The sequence below is a fragment of the Rosa chinensis genome, chromosome 5 (genome assembly GCF_002994745.2).
Source record: "Rosa chinensis cultivar Old Blush chromosome 5, RchiOBHm-V2, whole genome shotgun sequence".
Taxonomy (NCBI): Eukaryota; Viridiplantae; Streptophyta; class Magnoliopsida; order Rosales; family Rosaceae; genus Rosa; species Rosa chinensis.
Genome location: NC_037092.1, coordinates 13243496 through 13268147, shown reverse-complemented (window position 1 = coordinate 13268147; position 24652 = coordinate 13243496). Strand labels below are relative to the sequence as shown.

The following is a 24652-nucleotide window of genomic DNA, read 5'->3' as shown; positions in this document are numbered from 1 at the left end:
CCCCGCCCCAATCCCCAATAAAAATATATTGGGGATTCCCCGTCCCCATCTCCATTGGGGACTAAACCTCCAAATCCCCAATAAGAATTTAATAATAAAATAATTTTTTCTCATATTGTCTTTTTTAAAATCAAAATTTACAACAAATAAATTTAAAATATAATTAAATTCATAATCATAATTTAGTGAGTGCAAAAGTCAAAACACCATTAAAGTAAAAGTGTAGCCATTAAAGTAAAGTAGTAAATGTATATATTTGTGATTTATATTATAAAAATATATATAAGTTAAATATATGTATATATTATTGGGGGGGGGGGGGGGGGGGGGGGGGGTTGGGGATAGGGATCACAATACCATCCCCGCCCCATCCCCAATCTTAGAATCCCCGTTGATCCTCATCCCCATTCCTCATTTGTCCCCGAATTCTCCCCCCATTAGGGGCGAGTATCCAATGGAGCTCCGCCCCGCTGGGGATTTTTACCATCCCTAAACAGAGCTTTCAGCTTTAGATGTATGTATAATATAGTAAATAATGAAGTTGTTATAAATTTACTTATTTATCGAAAAGTAAGCAAACACAAATGAACATATATTATATCTCATGTACTTGTTTATATTTACATCTCCGTTGGTCCAGTGCTAAGAAACTATGGACAGAAGGGCACACTACAGTAGGAAGAGTGACAATATTACAACAAGAACAAGAGAAGGTACTTCTTACCTTCCTTCTCTTATAATGTCAGTGACCATTGATCGATTAACCTCCACAGGAGATGGCGCAAGGTCAATATCGGTGCTAGCACGAGTTGTGCTGCCAGGCTGAAGGTTGATCTCACTCTTACTATCAGTTGATGGTGTATCGCGATCAATCAAAAAGCTACTTGTTGTTACATCTTTATAGTCCCAATCTGTCAAATAACTTGGCTTTGACATGACAGTGCTGCCTACTTCAATATCTCCAGAAAGCATGCCAACCACGCGTGACATAGATGGCCGCGTCATTGGCGGTCCCTGTGTGCATTGGAAAGCTACTTTTATGAACCTAATGGCATCTTCATCATCAAAATCTGTCAATCTGGGATCCACCAACTCCAAAGTCTTGTTATTTTCATGTAGAGTCCAAGCCTGAAAACATTGAGGCACGGTTAAAGTAATTTAGTTTTCACAATAATGCCGAAGCAAGAGAGGTTAGATTGGTTTCTCACCCATTCGAGGAGATAAGTCCTTCCAGCATCCAAATCACTGTCAGCATTTGGTCTTCCACTGAGAATCTCCAAAACAACAACCCCAAAACTGAAAACATCAGCCTTTTCAGTCAGATGTCCACGCATTGCATACTCTGGTGCCAAATAGCCTCTACAAGATAATCAAGTTGGGTTACTGAATGTTGGTTGGGTAATATCCAAGCCCTGATCTACTTATCAATATATGCCATGAATCTGAAATTCATTAACAATATAACTCGGTGTGAATGGTAAACGTATCAATAGTGGGAATAACATATGCTGTAACGACATGAATTCAGTAACATTCTAAAGGCTGCATCGTAGATTTCACAAAAACAGTCAGCAAGCTATCAACTACATATAAAGCATAAAAAAGTTTCGAGTACATTATATATGCAATGCCAGTAAGTGACTAGAAAAATAATAGAGTGCTCACATTGTCCCTGCAACTCGGGTACTGATATGGGTTTTGTCATCATCATATAGCTTTGCTAATCCAAAATCTGATATTTTTGGGCAGAGTTCTGCGTCCAGCAAAATATTACTGGCTTTGACATCTCTATGCACAATCCTTGGGCTTGACTCCTCATGAAGATAAGCAAGTCCTCTTGCTGTTCCCAACATTATATTGAAGCGTGTAAGCCAGTCAAGGTGCAGGTCATTTGTTCCTGAAACATTACTACATTAATGACTACATATCCAATGAAAAGCTGTTATACGTGGAATAGCACTCGGATACTGTCACAAAGAACACAGAGTGTTGGATAAAATTTTCAAGCACTTGCAACTGTGGAGTATTAAGTGTGTAACCAAGATGTAGATGGTATGGTACGTAGAAAATAGATTCATTACTTCATACCAAAAAGTGCTTGATCAAGGCTCTTGTTTTCAAGATATTCATAAACCAAAATTCGCTGGCTTCCTTCGATACAGCATCCATACAATTTCACTAGATTGCGATGTTGCACTGCAGATATAGTAGCAATTTCTGCAGCAAATTGACTCTTCCCTTGGTGAGATGCCACTGACAGTTGCTTCACAGCCACTACCCTCCCATCGGAAAGTGTACCCTATACAACAATACACCTTAATGACATCAGAGGGCTTCTCTCTTTTCTTTTGCTGTAAAAACTGAAAATCAGTAGTTCAAAACTTCAAATATATGATACCGAACGATTCAAATAGGTTTTACCTTGTAAACAGGGCCATATCCTCCTTCTCCTAGCTTATTTGAAGGATTAAAATCTTCTGTTGCTTCTTTCAACTCTGAATAACTGAAAGTATTTGGTCTGTTCTCTAGTGCTAGAAGGTCTGCATATTCAAACGAGAGAACAATAATTTAGAAACCATAAATAGATGCTATTGCAAATCACTGCTAGTCTCACAATGCATAAGAAGTATTTTCTCTGCACTACATATCCTGTCCCATGTTTCTCAAACATCAGAAACGACCTAGAAGGCCAGAACCACATGCAAAACTGATTGAATGATACAAAAGACCTTAAATGGTTGAACAACCAGGAGCAAGTTACTTACAATACCACATAAATTAATATCTTATTACCTTCATCATCATATTTTTCTGCTTTTTTCCTCCTCAAATATAGAACTGAAAATATTAACAGCAAGCCCACAACTCCAAGAGGAACTGCAATACCAACTATCAGTCCTGTGTTGTTCTTCTTTCCTGGAGTAGTTGGTGGAATCCCAGAAACAGTTGGAGTAAATTCTGATCAATAAAATATAATTTTTTTTTCAGTGTCAATTAGCAGCTGATACTAACTAAATTTAAAACAATCATATCAAATATTTGTAACTAGACATAATAGTGTACCTGGAACAACTTTAACCGCTGATATTAGAGGGCCGTAATGACCTTGATCGGGTATGCAGCAGGTCCCCTTACCAGCCCAGAACAGATGAATGTCAAGATAATTTTCTGACACATTAACATTGAAGTTTCTAGCAACAGCTCTGAAAACTCCACCTGCCTCCTTCGAGATGTCAAAGTCCTTCCATTTTAGATCCCCCTAGAAAGAAAAAGAGGAGGTAGTTAATATTCTAGTCTATTGACAATCATTGCTGAGGTTGTCTTCAGTTCAAATATCTTAAACATTTTTCTTTCCTAGTAATGTTACCTGAATATAGATATCAAATAGGCGCCGACCAAGACTTTTCCATGTTTGTAAGGCACGATCTAAAAAAACCGTTTCTGCAAATTGCAATGTTACAGTATAAGGCCCATTCTGCAGACCCAAGCCAAAGTACCTCAACGATCCGGGAGACAATCTTGAGGTTTGGAAAATCTCTGGGGTCACATCTGTTCCAGTGACTTGTGCCAGGGTATTCACCACATAGGCTGGATTCTTTCTGTCAGCAAACATACCCACATTGCTTACCGCCCATTTCTCTGCACTGGTTACACTAAATGTTGCTGGGCCAAGAGTTGAGTTTTCTGCCTCATACAATATACCATCACTTCCTCTAAGTTCTTGTCCACCACACTTGATTGAAAAGTTTGCATCTGTAAAATTTAACAAATAGCAGATGTCATGACCAAGGATAACTAACTTCAACTCAAAAACTCACATTAATGTTTTTGAATCACATTTTGCTAACCATTTTTTCTTACTCAATATTCCCTATTAAAGTTAATACAATATGTTGCAATATAGGTTTAGCAGACTCATGCTGGTAGAACACTTCATGATATATATCTAACTTGAGTCAGCTTTTATCAGAATAAAAGACCTGTCCTGCTTCTTTTTCATAGCTTCAAGTTTCTTATTAAGACATTCCTTCTCACCCACACTGAAGCGCGCGTGCCCACACAAACACACATATACATGTATATTAATATATTCACACATACTTTCTTATCAGGGGCTATGCATTTTTCTGTAGCATTCAATAGCATCAAGTTCTAATCATTAGTTGAATATAATCGCAGATTACATCGTGGGGCATTTCTATTGCATGGAAAATTTCTCTGAAGGCAATTCAACCCAGGAAGACTGCATACACAGAAACATTGTTACATACTTGCAAATCCAGGATAGAAACATATAATGAAAGAATTTATTAAAATACAGAAGTGTGATATCAATAGTTTTACTTCTCATTGATACTAGTAGTAGTTGTCAATAGAAGAATAAGAAAAACCTCAACTTACGTTTTGTTTGAACTGTCAAATGTGAAGTTGTTCACCACTAAGTTCCTGCATAAGTTGATTAACCAGTCAGAATGTCACATATTAGTCTTTGATAGTGCCTATCAGAATGCAAGAATAAGAGATATAACAATATGAGCGGCAGGGGAATAAGTTTAGGAACCAAAGAATCAACCATACAGAAGTTTATTGCCCAGAATATTTCCATCGGCAGCCAACCTTCGATTTTTCATGCCTGTATAAATTTAGTTTTTAAAGGGAGACTTTCAGGGTGCTACCCTATGGATATGATTCTGGGAGATGATACTTCCACTTGGTTAACTATAGTGTGTTCTGCCCATGCACTTGCACCGCCATGTGTTCGTTGTATGGTTAGATTTAATAATCTTTTCGTCTCAAGTAGGTTGATACGGTAACCAGTATGCCAAGGCAAAGACTCAGAGAAAATGAAAGTTTCATGTTCAACTCTATAATTCAATCCCTTCTGATTATTAATCAACTTTCATACACATTATTACTATTTCTCAAGAATAATTCATGTGTTATTATGATACAAGGCAAGAAGCTCTGAAACAGAAACTTAGGGAACTTATATAGGTTGAGAGAGAGAGAGAGAGAGAGAGAGAGAGAGAGATGAAATATTTAGAAGATACATACAGTTGCGCTGTTGAGGTTACCCATGGAGGAAGACTCCCTGACAAATAGTTGTAAGACAAGTCTCTGCAGATAAAACTAGAGATTGAGAAATTGAGTTACCAGTGAATATCAATATAGCTTACTGTCATACATTAGGAGTTTAGGACTTACACGTTCTGAAGTATACTGGTCTTTTGGTTGGGAAGTGATCCAGACAGACTATTGTTCCCAAGAAATCTGGTCATTCAAGTGGTAGTGCAAGGACCCCCAAAAAGGAACAAGAAAAAGGTCAGATGAATGACTGCCCATACACCTTGGATTGGAGAAGGTTATAACTTAAATCATGCTATGCAAGAAAATTAGAATAATGAAGGCAGGTGTTATTACAAGTATGTAAGAGAACTCATGTTGAACAAGCCATTTGGGAGTTGGCCTGTCAAATTGTTGAAACTCAAATCCCTGAAACATGAATGATGACTTCAGAGGAAAAACTAAAATGAAAGGAAAGTAATTCATATTCTTTTCTATGTCGTATGAACGTACAGTATCTGTAAAGTTGGATATTCTGCAATATCAGAAGGGAGGCTACCATTAATCAATGCATTTCGTAGAACTCTGCAAAAAAATGCACCAGTAAATGGACTTAGATTTCAATTTGAAAAGGAAGAAGAAGTTAGATTTTCAATGTATGAATGGACGAGTAAATCAACTTACAAATCAGTCAAGTTCTTCATATTTTTTATGAAACCAAGAGAGGAGGAGCTCCCATTGTATATATCACTGATTCGCCTGCATCATTAAAATACATACATAACTGGAGCTAGTCCACACGGAGAGGAGAGAGAGAGAGAGAGAGAGAGAGAGAGTTTCTCTTACAGAGAATTCAATGAGGTCAACTGAGAAAAATTGGTTGGTATTGGGCCTTCAAAAGAGTTCCCTTGAAGTCTCCTAAAATAACATTTAATTTAAAGGGCTTGATAATCTCAGCCATGCTGGTCTGGTTTGTTTACCTAAAAACTTCACAAAATAAAAGTTTTATATACTTACAGTGAGTTTAGCTTCGTCCAATTCCCAATGAAATCAGGTATCTTTCCAGAGAAAGGAGTGTCTGATGCCCAACTAAAATCACAAATTATAACTATGGCGAGCTCATAATCTTAAAGTACTGGGAAAATATAGCTCTTAAACCACAACAATATTAGACAGCCTTACAGGACTTGCATGTTACGAAGGTTAGCAAATGTTGAAGGAATTTCACCAGTCAGTCCACAACTGTTTATGTAACTGAAAAAATCACGTACATGGTTCACCTTTCTTAGTCATCCAAATAATCGTTCTCCCCACGTTATAAACTTCAATTAAGTAAACAAAAACTTACAGTTGCTGGAGCTTGATTAGATTACCAAGTTCTGGAGGGAGTGTTCCAGAGAAATTATTTGATCCAAAGGACCTGCATGTAACTCATGATACAAAGGTAGGTATCAAATTACTCGAAAGTGATTATTATCAGAAGCGATCTCGGTATAACTAATGTGTTGGCATGTGTCTGCACAAACACAGGCATGTATGTTATGTGCAAAAGGAGGAGTGAGTCTGTTAACTAACTAGCTAGTGAGAGAGAGTTTATTGATTTAATGCATACTTATTATCAGATTTTCTCATTTTTCTACAACACAGTTATTAATGTCTTACAGCATGTTTAGGTCCTTCAGATTTCCGAGTTCCTTGGGGATCGGCCCAGAGAATGCATTGTGGGCAATTGACCTGAAACAAATTATTAAAGTAGAGATTGTAGCATATCCTTTATAATCCAGGAAACACTGGGATGGTCTTAAATCAGCAAAATTGGTGAAGCAGGAGAATCGCTGTGCCATGATTAGAAGGCTACGTAGCTTATCTAAAAGGAACCAGCAGAACTCACTGAGGAATTATAAGAAAATGGACAAGGGTGGAAGAAAAAAGCAGCAGTACTAGACAGTTAACAAGGATGTACTAAACTTAAAAACAGATGGCTTTTGACAACTTACAACAACGTCAATGCAGACATATTGCCAATCCATGCGGGTAAGGGACCTGTGAAAAAGTTCTGATCTATTTTCCTACCAAAATAAAATAAAATAAAATTAAACAAAGATGTAATTACCAACTCTTAAATTAACTCTCAGTATTATGAACACGTGATTGACAATTTACACAGGTAAGTAAAAAGCTAGCCTTCATCTCTATAGACACACACACACACACACACACACACACACACACACACACACACACACACACACACACACACACACACACGTGATTGACAATTTACACAGGTAAGTAAAAAGCTAGCCTTCATCTCTATAGACACACACACACACACACACGGAGGCGTTCCAAAGAGGACGTGCGGACGTTGACGCTATAGCTATGCTCAGGCCGCGACTGAGCGGCGCTGCTTGTCGGACGGAGGCCAGGGGTCGGACGGACCAGTCTACAGTCCGTCCAGAGTGGAGTTCCGCTTTGAAATTAAAATGTGAAGTTCGAGTTTTGAGTTGCTTTTCGGTCGCATATCCACATCTCGACCGTTCAGATTTTAGGTACTAGTGTATAGATCATCTCTGCAAATTTTCAGCCAAATTGATGATTGTTAAGGTATCTAACTCACTTAAACCGATCGACAGACTGAATCTGTCAACCTAAACCGTACTAGCTTTAAGGCAGCAAAAGTGCCGTAACGATCATCAATTTAGCTGAAAATTTGCAGAGATGATCTATACACTAGTACCTAAAAACTGAACGGTTGAGATGTGGATATGCGACCGAAAAGCGACCGAAAACAAAAGTTAACATTTTAATTTCAAAGCGGACCTCCGCTCTAGAGAGAGGGGGGGGGGGGGGGGGCCTTCTAGTGAGGAATTTTTTTTTTTTTCTAGGGATAGAGCATTAGGCCAACTTTCTTATCATAATTTTGCATCTTAACCGTTTAGTTTTTAGGTCCTCATGTGTCAATCATTTCTGCAAATTTTCAGTCAAATTGATTATCATTAAGGCATTCAAAATGACGATTTAAGATTATAAGTATGAATGGTTCAAGTTTGACAGATTTGGTTCGTCCGTTGATTTAATCTAGTTTGATACCTTAACGTCACCGATTTGGCTGAAAATTTACAGAAATAATTTACACATTAGGACCTAAAACCTGAACGGTTAAGGATATAGTATGCAAGTGTCACTTTTGAACAAACAAATTAAAAACCAAAGAAGGAAATGAAAATTAGAACTCATACAGAAAGGTAAGATATTTCAAAGCCAGAAGCTCTTCTGGAAACCCTCCTGTTTTGTCTAGAGCATAAACTCTCCTGCAAAGAAAGAAAAAGATCGAAGTTCGGGTGCATCAAGCTAAGGGTATAGTATATACTTCACTAGCTCAATCAACAGAGTTAAGAGTGATTTGGCATAGTAGGTAACATACAGTTGGGTTATATGGCAGGTGGTACCACTGTCAAAGGTACAATCACATATAATGGCCGGGTTATTTGGGCCACTCTCAAATTCAGTTCCATTGATGGCTGATCCACTGCATGGCTCTCCACTGATATTCCACAGAGCCACTGACTGCGCTCCCCACTGTTGGAAGATCGAGTTCAAAGCCGACACTGAAAAATAACACATATTAAGTCTCGAAGTTCATGAGTTTTATTGACTAAACCAGAAGCAAAGATCGAGGATATATTATACACTACCTTCAGATGGGTCCGTAGTAGCATTAGTTTCATTTTGAGCCATGGAAACGTGAAAACAGAAACAACCCAGATAGCCTAGGCAGAACCAGAGTAATGAAAGAGAAGATTGCTTCATCCTCAAGCGTAATGTTGATGATCGATAACAGGCACCAAGTACATGCTTTTAGAAATAGAGGAAGCAGCTGACATTTAAACCAAACGGTGGCGGCGGGTCAGCATCAGAATTCAGAGGTTGCAATACAACGATGGGTGGCTGCCAATTTCGGACTTGCAATGTTCACATGACGACTTGGAATTATAGATAAAGAATGAAGAGGATCGGCCACTAGGCGAATGGCAGAGCACCAATTGGACTCCATATTCAGGTAAAGGTACAGTGAATGTGGAAAAGACAAGTGCGGGATTTTTTTATTCACTGTCAATTCCTGATTCGAACAGGAGTCTGCAAGTTGAAGAGTGCGTATTGGAGATATGGACTCATTTGTCAATGCCATAATTCCGATGCCACCCACCTTCTTCAGTTGCCCTGTTTGGCCTGACGCCTGCACTTCTAGTAAGATGTGACGTCATGATGGGATTCACAAAATTTTTGGCTACCCGGGTGGCCCAGTGGGTTTAGTCCAAAAGAAATTGGAGCCCAAAATCCGAGCTCTATCAACACCAGCAATGTCCTCTAATAATAATGTTTACATGATCAGTAATTGACTAAAAAAATTATACTTTTGGAGTGAAAATTCAATAGTAGAAAGATAGATTTTGAAGTTGATTTGTTTTATTTTTCACCCTCGAACATAAATTCAAATGTAATGGAGCATAATTTTCTTAGTCAGTTAATGACCAGCTCAAAACAACTCTAAAAGTGCCTGAACACTATGAGCAATAGGTTGGCTCAAATATCATGTTCCCTTTCGGCTTAAATGAACTTGGATGTCCGATTCATACTATATTTTTTTCTTTTTGAAAAATAAAAAGAATTTTATTCATTACAATTGTCTGGATCACATGCAGAGTAATACATACAATAATGTTCACCAGGTTAGTAATTGACCAAGAAAATTATGCTCAATTACTATTGGAGATAAATCTAACGGTAGAAAACAAAACAATTCAACTTAAAAGTAATTATTTTCACGTTAGATTTACATTTGGGTGATTGAGCATAACTTTTTTGGTCAACCACTGACCAAATGAACACCACTAGTATTACATATACCAATGTCTATACATGTTTAAGTGAAAAGTTCTAGAAAACGGTGCAAAATTTGATGACTTTAAGCTATATGTTGAATGAGTGACTATAGACCAAACTGTTGCTTGATTTTTACCGGAATCTAGACGAATTTATTCACATTTGTCAGTTTTTGTGTGTCTAACGTTTTCTTTATTTCTTTTCTCTGACTCTTTTTCATATTTCAATCATCAAGTAATGGTGTTACACCGAAGATAAATCTTTCTAGTATTAAGTTATCATCGATAATACGATACATAAGTGACCACCTGGGGTGGTATTACACATCGATATCAAATGTGGTGTGAAGCAAGTCCTATAAGAGCAAGTCCACCACCAAAGAAATTGTCATGGCTCCAACAACAAATTGCCTTAGAAAGGAAACAAATGATTTGACTTGCAACCTTCCACCCCTGTTTTCCAGCTCAATTTGTAGGAGCCTAGCCCAAGAGCAAAAAGATGCCCTAGAAGGTTGCCCAAAGAGCCCAGGGCTCCAACCTAGCCAAAGACAAATTCATGGTGACATCTGCAAGACAGGAGGCCGTGTGCACCCAAAACACCAAATCTTCGATAATTAACCAAAATAAAAAACTAAGTATAGTAAGATGTGGAGCACAACGAGAGGATCGTTTTTCATATCTCATGTACCATCAATTTCAACTGGAGTTTTGCAGAAAAGCCAATGAAAAAGCAAGAGCTTTTGGGCTCTATATCGGTGCCTCCCGTCTTTGAATGAACAAACAAAGGCCACGATTCATCCCACACCATTGAGACAGTTCAAACACCACAGTTCTATCGACCTGAGGCGGCTTCAATTGAAAACAAGGATCGGGTCGAGTCATGGTGTCTCTGTTGTTAGGAATCGGGTTGTACAGTCTAAATCGACAATCTGATCTAACTCTAGGGTGTAAGCGGTGAATAAATGAAAATTCTAGATCGCACGGCGTAAAGTCTTTTTTAAAAATAATTTTATCTAATTCTGAAACTTTCAAAAATCGTAACAAATACTTCGAGCGTCTGAAAAATTTGTTTAAAATTCTCACAGATTTGTCATGTAGCACACTTTATTATCGAGTTCAAAATTTAAAAAAGTTGTGCGCATCCAAAACACCAATTTCACATAATTTTAAGTTACCTAAAATTAGGGGTAATTTTAGAGTAGTAAATAATTTCATTGTTTTTTCTTTCCTTCACCTAAATTATTTAATAACTTTGTTGGTAGGTTTTCCAAAAATATTCATTAATACTAATTAATTACATCAAATATTTTTTATTTATAAGAAATAAATTAATAGAACAAGATCCTGACTCAAAAACCTGTGGAAATAAACATAATAAATAAATAAAATAAAAAAATAAAAAATAAAAAATAAAAAATAAAAATAAAAAATAAAAAATAAAAATAAAAAATAAAAATAAAAATAAAAAAATAAAAAATAAAAAATTAAAAATAAAAAACAGAGCTTTTACCTACAGACTCAGAGTGAACTTGCTCTAGAAATTTGGGTGGTTATTTATTTTTCTTTCTATTAAAAAAATGTGAATGTGACAAATTTGTATCAAAAATTAGTTGTAAAAACTTGTTGTTAATTTTAATTTAGTACTCGCAAGTGCACGAATCAATTGTAGAATAAAGGTGCAAGCACGAGGTCATTCCCTCAAGGACTGAATTGAGACAATTTTGCTATGATAAATGTGCTATACTTAAGTGAAACAAACTGATTTTTATGATGTGATTGAGTTTTAAACAGAAAACTAAAGAAAGAAAAACTGAAATTAAAGACAAGAATGAGCAATGAGATTTAAACGCTAAAGGAATCAGATTATGAAGATGCTAAAGCATTGAATCCACCACCTAATACTCTTATCCTACTCTCTAGTTGATAACAATTGAATTCCCTAGATATCATGCTAAAGATTTCCGTACATAAGCTTTATTGATCCCAGACATGTGCCAAAGTTCTTATAACCTATGAATTCCAACTTATTGATCTTGTATAGAACTCAAGTAGCCAAACTATAATTTACTTCACTTAATGATCAGGTTCAAGCAAACATGTTCAACTCCATTAAGCACAAAAGAACTAGGAAATCATGCAACCAAGAATATCGACTATGATCAAGCACTTGTATTCTTAATTCACAACTCTTTAATCACAAGATTGAATTATCTTTTGGCACCCTAGAAAACATCTACTCATTGATCAAGCATCATGTTCTCCAACCAAATAACTCATAAACAAAACCTAGGTCTTATTGATCCCAAGCAAAGATTTTGAATAGAAATTCTATTAAACGGTGATTAAGAGTTTAACATGGAAATCTAGAAATTCAATAGCAAACCAACCAAATAATAGAATAGTCATACTAGGGGCTTCATCTCAGCCCTAGCTTAGAAGTTTAGCAATCCATAACTATGAAAAACATGACTAGAATCAAAGAAAACATGAAACAAACAATGGAAGAATTGAGGAACTCGGGTCCAGCGATGGTGAGAGCTTCTCTTCTCCTAGTTCTTTGCGGAGTATGCTGCTTCTTGTGTCTCTAGACGTGCTAGGCTTTCTGCTTTGTATGTCCCTCCCAATCCCTACTTGACTTGGGCTTCTTCGGTCTTCTAGTCCAACTTGGAATAGATTTCTTCTCTCCAAAGAAACGCAGGGTTACTAAAGTCAATGCAAGAAATTACTCCAAATATGTCAAACACGTTCAGCCTTGTTCCATTCAAGTGCTAAGAACAACGGACTTGGGCCTCACAAGTCAGATTCCCAAAAGATATGCAAAATCCGTCAGAATCTGCCTTCCCGAACTAGGTTCACTTAAATCATCATAAATTCCTCCAGAAAAATGCGAATCCACTTCCTTAAAATTCCTCAGAAAGCTAACATTCATATCTTTCCAATGGTATAAGGCTTGCCTGCTAATTCCTCCTTAGAAGGTACAGTTTAATCTGTGAAGTTGACGCAAAACAGAGACAATTCTGGACACTTAGGATAGCAAGCACCCTTTCAGTCCTGCGTTTGATTTTAAGCTCCAAATCTTTCTTTTCTCCAATTTAACCTACAAAACACAAACACAAAGTAAATGACTCAAAAATGATAAGAAGTAAGCCTAGAATCCTACATTTAAGGGTATAAAAATGTATGAAATTATGAACCTATCAGTTTCCCTATAGAATTGTGCTCATTTTTCTTTCTTATACTTCAATATAGAAACAATGCTCAAATGAGTTTCTCTTTAGACTGATACAATCCCGATGCATCTCAACAATTTATCAAAAGCACAGGAGAAAATTGCTTTAAGGTCATTACATTATGCAACTCAACCATGAAAGAAAGATAACATTGAATCATTACAAACAGAGAGTGTCAGAAGTCGTCAAAACAATACTCATCCTCACAGCCATATTCATTATAACCATCATTTGGAAAATATGTATCTTCGTCTTCATAGCCTTGTCTGCCTTCAGCATCTTCACTATATGCATGTTCATTATCCAACTCATCATCATAACTGCCTCTAAAACTTTGTGCTTCACCGTCGAATTTGTCATTTGAGTGCTGCATATCACCATGGCTGCCTTCTTCAAAGTCAGCTGCATGTTTACCCTGAGTTTTACAATGAAAATATTAGATGTTGCAAATTTAGGTATGCAATTAAGATGTAGAGACGATATGATATGAGAATTGCATAAGAGAGCAACTGATTGAAAATATAAGCCAGCAAAAAGAGACTTACATCCTCTTCATTTAATTTCTTCAAGGCCTCATAGTTGATTTTTGAACTTGGCCTCTGCATGAACAAAACGCCACAATCTCCAAAACTGAGGAAATGCAACCCTAATCGGAAAAAAAAAAAAAGGGAATAGGTATGACAGGGAATAATCTATCACAACTGTTGAGATTTAATCAAACTTGACTAATTTGTCGCACAAAGGAGAAGAGACCACTTTTCTGTTCATAATTTGAAACTTAAACTGCAACACACAAATATGAAAGCACCAAATAACTTTTAGCCACCTTACTTACCTTTCTATCATCCATCTCAGTAGAAATTTTGACTGCTTTGTTTGGAGGAGCAGCTTTCTGAGGTTTTCGTGCTTGTTTTCTGCTCTTTCCCTGTCATATTGACGATTGTATATAGAAATCAATAAACTCAATGCTGGAGGTCTTTCTTTGAACAAAGACCAGATAGTAAAGAGCAGAACTACAAAATAAATCAAATGCAGCACCCACGTATCATATCAAGTATTACATTTTACAACTACGCAGGAATTTACAGAATTGCAAATAGGCTGGTCAACACTTCCAAGCATATGCTTCAGAGGACAATTCACACATGAAAGGCTAGCCATGCAGATATAAACTCAAATGAAATTAGAATTTGGATACATATGACTGTCAGTAATTAAAAACATTAACATACTTATGTGGTGGAGCTTTAAGATACATAATGGCATTAGGATCTCAGAAGAAGTTCAAACTTGTGAATAAGATCAAAGATTGGGTTCAACAGACACGTTGATTGCATGGAAGACAGAAGATTCATACTTCAGGATTTTGGGGACTAAAGCTTAGACAAACCAGAAACAGAAGTGAGAGCAAATATTAGGCTTTTAATCAGGTAGGATGCCAAATAAGTTGGAGACATACAAATGTTGAAGGAAAGCAAGATAGTCATTGACGAATATCTGCACAATCACGAAAATGAGAATATAGGCAAAAGGTGAACATACTGAGCAAAAGAGTGAATGAGTTCTTACAGTCAATTACTACTAGATTATTATTTCTCATTTCGTCGAACTCAATAAGTATAAACATAATATGCATAGAAACGTGAAAAGAAACCACCGAAAAAAAAAGAGAACAGGACCTAAGAAACATACATGAATTAATTCCTGGAGTTACAAGGGAATTGCCTTAGCAGAATCTCTGTTCATCGCTTCCCAAATGATGCTTTTATAGAATGTCTCCTTCTTGTTGTTAAGGTATGGAGCAATCTACAAATCACACAATCCCTCCTATGTCAAGATTTCATACATAATAAAGCTGAAGAACCATTCATCTACAAAATCTCTAAGAAAAAAAAAAAAACAATGACAGCAACAAGCAAGTTCAGACCAAGCAATATACCTAAGTAGCTACGACGCAAGCGATCTCGTAGAAACCTGATGAGTAGACTGCTTTTGTTTTTCATTATTCAATAAAAACAACAAAAGGACTACATTAATCATAGTCATACCTGCGCATCGTCGATGTCAGAGAGGCTTTCTGAGACATCACTTTCAGATTCTGACCCACCTGAAACGTGAAAACAATTCATTCGCACAATCAGACCAAACCAAATTTAACAAAAGTAGACAAATTTCAGATTAAAGCCCTCAACTTTATCATCAGCATGACAGCATGCAGTTTTCGCTTGGTTCCAGATTGTTTCGGCAATGCCATAACCTTAACTCCCTTTAAATGCCCAGTTTGCAGGCTAAATTAGTTGAGGTCGGGCGTACATTGGAGTTGAGGCATAGTCAACAGCATGGCTTCCAGATTTTTCTTTGATTTAGGTTTTCCTTGACTACCCTTGCTATTAGAATTGCTCTGATCATCTGAGGAATTAATGTTATTTAAGTTGTGATTTGTGTTATGTGAATTGGGATGATGTTGATTTGGGGAGTAGGGTGGCTCCAGGAGCATAAGGATGAATTGATTTAGAAGTGTAAATGTTTTTTCTACAGATTTTGGGTAGTCCATTTTAGAAGAAGTTCCACCAAATTTTTGTTAGAATTTCTTCTAAGGTGGACCCCGCAGGGCTACTTCGGATTTCGGGGTGAAACTCGGGGCGGGTCCTGTCAGTTGGTATCAGAGCATTAGGTTGTTAGATTCTGTAGACTTGTTTATATCATGTTACCTTATACGCTATGTTACACAATACCTCCCGAGTGATGGCCCGACTGCAATGGTTCCCCATCGTTTACTCTTCGGTGCTGATGTACTCATTAAGTGTGTAAGGTATATGACTAGATGGTGTTCCTTTAGGTGCTATGCCTCTTGTACGTCGACCTTCTAGGGTTTTCGTTGTGTAGCGGATTGTTCGCATGTTTTGCACATTTTCCCTGTTGATGGTAGAGTAAGACTACTCTAAAATTTCGAGTTGTGCTACGAAGTATGATTCGAGGAAATGTTGTGGTTATTTCTTCCTCGATGCCAGTAAGTTTGTTGAAGCAAGGTTTAAGGTGCGAGAACGGAGTTCGATTTCGTGTTTGAGTGACTGAGACGAGCAACTATAGCTTTGGGCTGTCTCCGAATACTTAGAATCAGAATTGTTGTTTGAAGTGGGGCTAACAGTAATAGTGGTTCTGACTTTGAACCGAGTTTCGGGGGATGTGTCACGTAGACGTGGTTGGTGTTGCGAGCATCATTTTGGAATGATACCATGCAATTCACAAAGGAAACTGGATTGGAAATTCCTCCATTTGGACACCTTGGTCTGTTGACCTGGCCATGGCTTGTGGACATAGTTTTATTCAAGTGAAGGAAATTGATTTTGTGGCTCTTTGTGTTATGAATTGGTTTCCTTAAGTTTTGGATCGTAGTGAGTATGGAGATGTACAGGAGTGAGTTTTTAAAGTCATTTTGTGTTTTAAGTTTAAGTAGGCAGGACGCTTAAAGTTTTGCAATGGAGTTGATCTTGGTCGATAATTATGGAGAGGATTAGAACCAACTCTCTGTAAATGATATTGTACGAGAGTGTGTGTGCCTTTGGTTATTGATTTTAGTGAAATGGTTTAACGCAATTTCGGGGATTGATGGTAGTGACACTGGGTATCCATAGTGGTTCAAGTGAATTACTATATGATACGGAGTTTGATTCGAATTCTGAATCGTGGAACCATAGGAATTGAAATGTAGTAAGTTCTTGATGGAGAAATTGATAGATTGAATGGTTGAGATTTTATAAGAGTAGTAAGTAGAGTAACTCTAAGGACGTGGGTTTTCCCAGCTGATTCAGGAAGATTTTCCAGTCATAATTTGACCAGAGTTCTAAGTTATATTTTGAGTCAAACCCCTTATGGGTTGAACTTGGAATTTGATTGTTGGGTGGTGGGACCACTTTCAGATCATGGTATCGCTGGAGGTGATACGAGATGTTAGACGGGTGTCCTTCATCATAAAACTGGTGTTGTTGTCAGAGGAGGATGAACTGTGTAGCGAAATTTGGAAGTGGGAACCGATTAAGAGCTCAAAAAGGGGAGTATTGAAGTTTTGAAAGGTTTCAGAAATCAAGGACATTTGGATCGTCTTACAACGGTTGCGATCACTTTTATCGCGCATGAAGGTACTATTGAGTGTCATTGGATATCCATTTGGGTGAAATTGTTGAACTTGGGATCAAGAAATAGTCGTAGTGACCCCACGGGGTGTCCATAGTAATTCAAGTGGAAGTGCTAGGTGATGTAGTTATGATCTTAGTTTAAAATCTTTAAGTTATGGTGAAGGTTTGGTAGTAGTTTTTCCTTGCGGGGCGATGATTACACGCATTTATATACGTGTAATTATATCTAAAACACTATAATTAAGCTAATCCTCAAACTAATTATTATGTAATTAATCTATTTTTATTTATTTCGTAGAAAATAAGCGGAGTTACGGAAATCGTGAGAAAATGAGGCGAAATTGGAGCTAATGGGAATTATCGACAAAAGGACGAAAAAGTCAACATTTGTCAACCATGATCAACTTGAGCGAGGAGATAGAAGTCTATCACCCTAAAATAATTTGGACAGAGGTGCCTCAAGATCGGAGCAAAAGAGAGAGAAAAGAAAATATACAGAATAATAGTGAGAGGGATTAATTAAACAATGTTCAATTAATTAAACAAATGTTTAATTAATTAGACAATTGTTTAATTATAGAAGGAGGCACGTGGGCTGAGCAAACAGAATGAAGAGAATCAGCTCCACCAATGAGCATGTGACACGCAGCAACACAAGGTTAATTAACTAATTAACCAATTGGTTAATTAAGGTTGCAGCCAACACAGCACGTGATCAAATTCTCCTACATTATTCAATCAATCTGGTTTTGACACGTGGCAGTCCATAAGTCTAAAAACCCTATTCTTCTCTCTTCCTTCGTGATAGCCGAGAGCATATATATACATACACAATTCCGCCGCACGGGGATATCCATCAGACCAATCCTCCACCAGATTCATTTTCTTCAATTTTCCTTCTCATCTTTTCTTCCCACTTCACCAAGATTCCCACTTCACCTCACCTCATCAAATTTCTTCCTCACCAAGATTTTCTTTCCTCCTCGCCAAGATTTCCTCACCTCACCAAGATTTTCTTTCCTCCTCACCAATAAATTCTCCTCACCAAGATCTACCTCACTAAGATTCAATCTTCTCAACAATTCCACAAATTTCAAAGGGGGAGCCCAAGCATCGGAAAATTCATCACCATTAAATTTGGGTAAAAGTGGGAAGCCATAAATCAAGACTAGCCATAATTGCTTTATAGCAATTTGTGGCTTGTTATTGTTTTCTCCTACACTTCTCTTTTCTTTTCTCTTTGAATTTTGTAGTTTTGATGTCTATAATTATGGGTTGTGAGTAATTTTCTTGTTGGGTTTTAGGGTTGTGTCCCTAACCCAAATTTTGTGTAAAAGATGTTTAATTTAATGTAATGATGCAATTTTCATATGATGGATGTTTATATCTATTTTTGTTGGGTTAAAATGCATGTCTAGGAGCCTAGTCAACTCTAGGGTGTGTATTTTGAGCATGTCTAGGATGGAGTTAGAGGCTTGACCCCCTCTAATTCCTAAGCTAGAAACCTTCAATTTCTTATTCGAGGGGTTATAAGCATGGTGATTTACACCCGTTGCGTGATTGCGCGGGCAGGTCGCTTAGTAGTCTAATTCCTCGATCTCTACGCCTCTTGATGTGAATTAGTGACCCTTGAACCGGAGTAGGAATACCATGAAAGGGAATTTCGGTCTTTGAGCCTTGAACCGCCTTGGATACGACTACTGCCAAAATAGGAAATATGCATCTATATTAGATTAGCTTCCGACACACGAGATTTGGGTGAAGGAACCTCCCTAGCACCCGACATTCTCATTTTTATTGTTTACATTTCATTTTTATTTTTATTGCTTTACATTTCGTTATTATTTGTTAAGTTAAAATCAACCCCCAAACATTAAACTCTTCCACTCATTTGTGCACATCCACAACTAGGCTCTTAGTTTTGATTAGGCTTTGGTGAAAATCAAAGCCGAGCATTGCTAAGGCTTGGTGCCTTAGATTAACTTTTTTTTTTTTTTTTTATTTTTATTTTATTTATTTTCTTTTTATTTTCTTTGTTTGCTAAGTGTCTTTATTTCCGATTACCCAAGGATTGTGGGTTAGCCACTAATCCCCGTGGTACGATAAACTTTGGGCTTAATATTTCCCTATTTTGACAACGATACGTACGCTTGCGTAAATGTGTATCCAAGTCAGGCGACGTTAGTCAACAAGTTTCGGGATTCTGGTAGCATTCAATGATGGATTTCTCGATAAGTCTTTTGGGGACTATGAAAGAATTTCTTTCCTGCTTGTGGATTACGTCGTTGCTTCAATATTTCTTTTTCTTATTTCACGAGTTGATTTTCTTCCCTGCAGTATTTGGGGTACTTTACGCTCACGTAACACGATGCACTTTTGCTTACTTATTGAACCATTTACAGGTTGCTTCAAACATAAGGTTTTTCAGTCACGAATGGAGGTAAACCTTTCTTTTGGGATGATTGAGTTCGGCGAGGTTGCTATGGAATCGATCAAATTATTATGACTAGCAAGGTTTCAGTTTGAGAATCGTTCATTTCAAGTATTGAGTTTCTAATCTAGTTGGTCAACTCTTGGATCAGATTTGGAGCATCTACTAGTGTTGGAGACATCGTAGTCCATTAAAGGATTTGGTACATACAGGGTTTGGAAAATTTCCGCAATGTCGTAGCTGTAATGAAATTGTCATGAGGTTTTGTCAGACAGTTGGTTGGAGATGTTTCTATTTAGGGCTAGTAGAGTAGTTATAAGAGAGAGTTTTCCTAACTGAATAAGAAAGCTATTTTATTTTGGATTGATCGAAATTCGAGTTTAGCATCTAGTAATTCAGATTTTGGTGCTCTCGGTAGTGAGAATTACCTGGGTATATGAATTAAGAATATCATTTTGGGGGCAATAGAGATCAACGAGAACGACATGGGTTCAACCAGATTTCAGATCTATGACTATTAAAGAAGTGTAGCCTCGGCTAAGAACAACTTGAGAGTGATGCATCTTCTTCCGGATTTGATTCGTTGAGCTGGAGTAGAGTTAGTAGTTATAATTTTTGCTTGCACGGGATTTCTGAAGGCATGGTACATGGCATGGTAGTTAAGTGAGTACTAACTTGTGAGAAATAGTAGCAGTTTGATTGGAGACATTGGTAATTAGTAAATCTCTTGAGACACATTTGATTTAGAAAAGTTTTTCACATCATCGTATTTATAAAAGTTTTCGAGTGAGGTGTTATATGTGTGGCCAGTAAGGTAGCTATCAAATGAGTTTTCTTAGTTGACTCGGAACGTCATCTCAAGGCTGGACTAATGATTTTAGTCAGGTATCAGAGTAGCACAGCGGAAGTGTATTGACCCCATAATCGACTTGATTAAGAACTTATAGGTTCGTTCGAGGCTGACCTTTATTATGCTTGACAACTAAGGGACCTTTACGTGAACGACATTTGATTAGAAATTTAAGCACAAACAAACAAGGAACACTACAAGAAAACTGATCATTCACGACGCTGAATTTACGGCGTACATTAAATGCATGCCGTAAATGATACTCATTCACGGCGTGCATTGAATGTGCGCCGTGAAACTTGCATTTTTAAATAATAAAGCAAAGCGTACAGTGAAAGCATGCCGTGTTTGTTATTGTGCAAATGTTTATAACGACGCGTTTGGAGTATTGCCGTCTTTGTGTAATCAAAACAGCTACGAAATTTGGCCAAAATTAAAGTTAAATCTCCTTCTCAGTCCATCCCTCACTCTTATCTTTCTCTCTCCGTCAAAAGCTTCGAGAAATCTCAAACCATTACCAGCTCCTCCGCCAAAATCAAGTCACTCTCTGTCTCCGAGATCACACCCCCTCAGCTCTCCAACCTCTCAATTGTCAAATCCGCCTCCACCTTCTACTTCGCCTCCGCCTTCGCCAGTGAGCCATCGGAGGCGGAGCTCCATAAGTTCGGTGTCTCCGACGATATCAGAGCCTTTGTCAAGGGACTCACATCCGAATTTTTTGATTCGGTTCTTCAAATACGCACCGTTTCGATCGAATAGTCGACTCTCTAATCCTTGATGCTCTGCACTTCGCTCCTCGCAGCTCATCGGTCAGTAATCTAGGGTTTTCAATTTGAATTTTTCGTTTTGAATTTTTGAATTTGATCCCAACGATCATTCAATTCAATCCAATCCATATGTATACGTTATTTGCTCGATTTGGATTTGTATATCAGTTTGATCTGATTCTTGTTAATTGGAGTAGATGGCGTAGGATTTGATTAAATTTGCGATCACCAAGGATATTAAAACAGTGATCAAGAGTTTGTCTGTGATGGCAAAGACGATTCCAGTGGTACATACATACACTCTCTCTCTGTTTCTCTAACCAACTCTCAATTTTAGTGAAATTTTGACTTACTGGGTGGGTGTTGTTATTTGCAGGTGAGGAAAACACAGAGACCCAGCAAAGCTTCGTAGAGAGGAAGCATCAGTTTCCTGGAATAATGGTAAATATCTATTATTTTTTTTGTCAGTTCAACACCCAGAAACGTAATTTTGACTTTCATAGGTCCATTTGTAAACTTGTATTGATATTTATAATGTCAGAGTTGATCTTTCCCTATTGAAAGTTTTGAGCTTGAATGATAGAATGTGTGAGCTTCCACTTTAAATTTCTATGGCTGGTGACAAGCAAATGCTTTTCATGAGCTGTTTTAGGAGTAATATAGTACATTTGAGCTTTGGTAGTGACAGAATGTGGAAGCTGTGCAATGAAATTTGCAAATTTGTGAAGAGTTTACATGTTCTATTCCTGTTTAGAAACAAACTTTAACTTCATACTTATCTGGTGTTTAATGGAGGAATCAAATATATAGACGAGCATGTATGTATTCAACTGTATTTAATTGGATACTTAGTGATGCATTTACTTACATAGTAGCAGCAGCAGCTCTTCTACAAGAGTTATTTTGACCTTTTCCCCCTGGGTTTTTTTCGTTCTTCTTGAGTATTTCTTAGAAGGTTGTGGCACTTAAAATTCTGTATTTGATTTCTATTTTTCAGTGTATTTCGCCTGGTCTTTGTTATTCCTTGGCCTCTAGAGTTTGAATCTCAAATTATTGAAATAAATATGTGAATCTTGGCTTGTTCCAGGAGTTGATCGTTCGAGAATTTTCATTTCATCAGCTGAATGCCAATTTACTCTGGCCGGGGACATTTGCATTTGCAGAATGGTTAATTCAAAACAGGCCATTGATTGAGGGACGGCATTGTATTGAACTGGCCAGGTATTTCTCAAAGCTTTGACATCCATTTGTTAGTGGAATCATCCACTCCTGGCCAGGCATAGACAATAATACTTGAATGCATTATTTTTTTCTCTTGCTTTGACCTCGGGGCTCCCAAGTAATAATCGCATTATGTTAATACTATCTTTTTAAATATATGGTATACCTTCCTTTTGTTGTTTGTAAGATGAAGTTTTGTTTACCTGCCGGTAGTTCGACTGATTTCTCAGGAAAACCTTTGCAAAGATGTATGCAATGTCTTCTCATGAACCCTAGATACAGTGTAACATTACTGTTTTCTGTTTTCTACTTCTTTGTCTGTGATGGCGTAGATGGCCCCTGTGTTCGCAAATTCATTCAAGGTACAAGAGTACTTCATTTATGAGTTAACTGATGGTCTTGTATACAGTTCAGATCTTAATTAGAAGATTAGATGACTGCAAAATTGGAGCTCCATAATCTTTTAAAGGAGAGGTAACTATAGTGTAGATTTTTACCCATTAGTTCAGGGTTAAACTGAAATAGTGAATTTTGTAGCTCTTTATTAATGTCATTCAATATTGTCCAGCTCCAACTTCAATGGGGAAACAAGAGGCATCCGTAAGTGTTGAATTTATCATGAAGATCCAAGTAAAGCTGTTCTTTTAAGACACAAGATGTATTTGAAGTGGAATGTGGCAATGTGTAGTGAACGGTTGAGGCAATCCACCCCAATGGCTTTACACTACCACTTTAGGTTCATTTTATTTGTATTGGTTTTGCTATAAGCTTCATTTGTTATTGCTTCCACAACATTTGTTTGTATACTGCTCAATTTTTTATACAAGTGAATGTTCTCTTATGAAATTGCAACAACGACAGATTTGTTATTCTTTTTATTTATAGTGTTTCTGGGTGACATTGGAACAACAGGGAATATATATTTTTTATTTAAAAAAAAATTGAATTTACGGCGTGCAAAGCATGCCTTAAACCAAAATTTACGGCATGCTTTTGGGTCATTTACGGCGCGCGTACTAAATTTTACGGCGTGCATACCAAATTTTACGGCGTGCTTTTGGGTCATTTACGGCGTGCAAAATGCACGCCGTAAAAAGATAAAAAATTTCATTTTTTACGACACGGTCTATAAGGGCGCATTTTTGTCCGGATTTTCACGTCGTAAATTGTCATTTACGGCGTGTTTTGCACGTCGTAAATGGCTTGTTTTCCTGTAGTGGAAGGAAGTGTTGTCTTGTGGTAGCTAAGGAATTTATTTGTTTTGGAATTGTCGATTAGCAATGACCATCTTGTGATTATCACAATATTGATGGTGAATGGGTTGGATCTTCATTAAGCGACTTTTATGAGAAATTTATGAATGCTATAATTTTAACAGGGTGGTTTGTGACGTCAATACCAGGTGTCATATGAGCCAACCATTGAAATGAATTTTCTTTTACACCGGAATTCATGTACGTGTGAATTTACTGTGCTACATGGTTCAGCAGGACAAGTTATTCGACTTTGGACGTTGATAATTTTGGATTATAAGCATGTTTTCATTGCTTTTATTGTGAGGATCATAAGAGTTTCTGTTGGTTGATTTGAGGTTGCAAAAAGAAAAGCTTAATCTAAGGAAGAGTTGATAAGTTTTGAGATTTAGGTATTTTTGAATCAATTGGTGTGCCTTTTCTTTTCTAACCGGCATGAAATTTCGAGGGCGAAATTTTTATGAGGGGAGAATGTAATGTCCCGTATCTTAATTTATCCTTTTACTAGTCATTTGGACGGTAAACGACAACTACTTTCACTTTTACTGTCGTTTCAGTACTTTTAGTGGCCCTAAAAGTTGACCCTTTTGTTCGGGTCAAAATTTGAGAAAATTTCCTTCATGAAAGTTGTAGAGGACGTTAAACCGAGCGCGTGCATGTATGGTACGTAAAAATCAGAGTTCGTATGCCAAAGTTATGGGTATTTTCGTGTGAGGGGTATTTTGGTCATTTCATTACACCTTAATTATTAGGGGCTGATCAGCCCCATTTCCAGCCATTCTCCCCATCCTTTACGAGAGAGAGAGAGAGAGAG

At 37.3% G+C, this 24652-nt stretch overlaps 2 protein-coding genes and 1 long non-coding RNA gene across 9 annotated transcripts; 1 reads left to right on the top strand and 2 right to left on the bottom strand.

Annotated features, from left to right (window-relative positions):
• Window positions 1-538: 538 nt before the first annotated feature.
• On the bottom strand, window positions 539-9154 carry LOC112168039 (probable LRR receptor-like serine/threonine-protein kinase At1g56130). 2 transcript variants are annotated; one of them, XM_024305158.2, is made up of 24 exons: window positions 8763-9154; window positions 8492-8675; window positions 8307-8378; window positions 7062-7133; window positions 6727-6798; window positions 6413-6484; window positions 6247-6318; window positions 6082-6153; window positions 5911-5982; window positions 5749-5823; window positions 5578-5649; window positions 5422-5493; window positions 5206-5271; window positions 5056-5118; window positions 4402-4446; window positions 4185-4243; window positions 3368-3753; window positions 3064-3259; window positions 2794-2958; window positions 2422-2540; window positions 2089-2299; window positions 1666-1897; window positions 1209-1359; window positions 539-1128 (listed from the first exon to the last, which is right to left on the bottom strand). In XM_024305158.2, exons 1-24 carry the CDS (start codon window positions 8875-8877, stop codon window positions 721-723), a joined length of 3123 nt encoding a protein of 1040 aa, XP_024160926.1. In that variant the 5' UTR covers window positions 8878-9154; the 3' UTR covers window positions 539-720. The 2 variants fall into 2 exon arrangements, with proteins under 2 accessions (XP_024160926.1, XP_040362192.1); XM_040506258.1 differs by lacking the exon at window positions 7062-7133.
• Window positions 9155-12339: 3185 nt separating this feature from the next.
• On the bottom strand, window positions 12340-15345 carry LOC112167858 (RNA polymerase II subunit 5-mediating protein homolog). 4 transcript variants are annotated; one of them, XM_040506261.1, is made up of 6 exons: window positions 15229-15345; window positions 14906-14986; window positions 14016-14105; window positions 13726-13779; window positions 13388-13595; window positions 12340-13047 (listed from the first exon to the last, which is right to left on the bottom strand). In XM_040506261.1, exons 1-6 carry the CDS (start codon window positions 15307-15309, stop codon window positions 13043-13045), a joined length of 519 nt encoding a protein of 172 aa, XP_040362195.1. In that variant the 5' UTR covers window positions 15310-15345; the 3' UTR covers window positions 12340-13042. The 4 variants fall into 4 exon arrangements, 2 of the variants coding, with proteins under 2 accessions (XP_040362195.1, XP_040362194.1); XM_040506260.1 differs by having other exon boundaries at window positions 12340-13595; window positions 15229-15324; XR_005799748.1 differs by lacking the exons at window positions 14906-14986; window positions 15229-15345 and adding an exon at window positions 14242-14461 and having other exon boundaries at window positions 12340-13595; window positions 13726-13826.
• A 5632-nt stretch (window positions 15346-20977) lies between these two features.
• LOC112168484 lies at window positions 20978-23440 on the top strand. 3 transcript variants are annotated; one of them, XR_002924258.2, is made up of 6 exons: window positions 20978-21406; window positions 21562-21651; window positions 21741-21805; window positions 22452-22585; window positions 22918-23059; window positions 23154-23440. It is a non-coding gene; the product is annotated as an uncharacterized LOC112168484 (long non-coding RNA). The 3 variants fall into 3 exon arrangements; XR_005799749.1 differs by having other exon boundaries at window positions 20979-21406; window positions 23000-23059; XR_002924257.2 differs by having other exon boundaries at window positions 20979-21406; window positions 22995-23059.
• The last annotated feature ends 1212 nt before the right edge of the window (window positions 23441-24652 follow it).

What these genes read in the sequence shown, in the direction of transcription:
- LOC112167858 (XM_040506260.1), bottom strand. Translation starts at nt 15,309, where the DNA reads ATGAATTGTTTTCACGTTTCAGGTGGGTCAGAATCTGAAAGTGATGTC. An exon ending in TGAACAGAGATTCTGCTAAG is followed by an intron (nt 14,106 to 14,905) that starts GCAATTCCCTTG and finishes TCAATATGACAG; the next exon opens with GGAAAGAGCAGAAAACAAGC. An exon ending in CTGAGATGGATGATAGAAAG is followed by an intron (nt 13,780 to 14,015) that starts GTAAGTAAGGTG and finishes TTGTTCATGCAG; the next exon opens with AGGCCAAGTTCAAAAATCAA.
- LOC112168039 (XM_024305158.2), bottom strand. Translation starts at nt 8,877, where the DNA reads ATGAAGCAATCTTCTCTTTCATTACTCTGGTTCTGCCTAGGCTATCTG. An exon ending in ATGAGTTCTCTTACATACTT is followed by an intron (nt 5,272 to 5,421) that starts GTAATAACACCT and finishes TTGAATGACCAG; the next exon opens with ATTTCTTGGGAACAATAGTC. An exon ending in TTTGACAGTTCAAACAAAAC is followed by an intron (nt 4,244 to 4,401) that starts GTAAGTTGAGGT and finishes CTGTGTATGCAG; the next exon opens with TCTTCCTGGGTTGAATTGCC.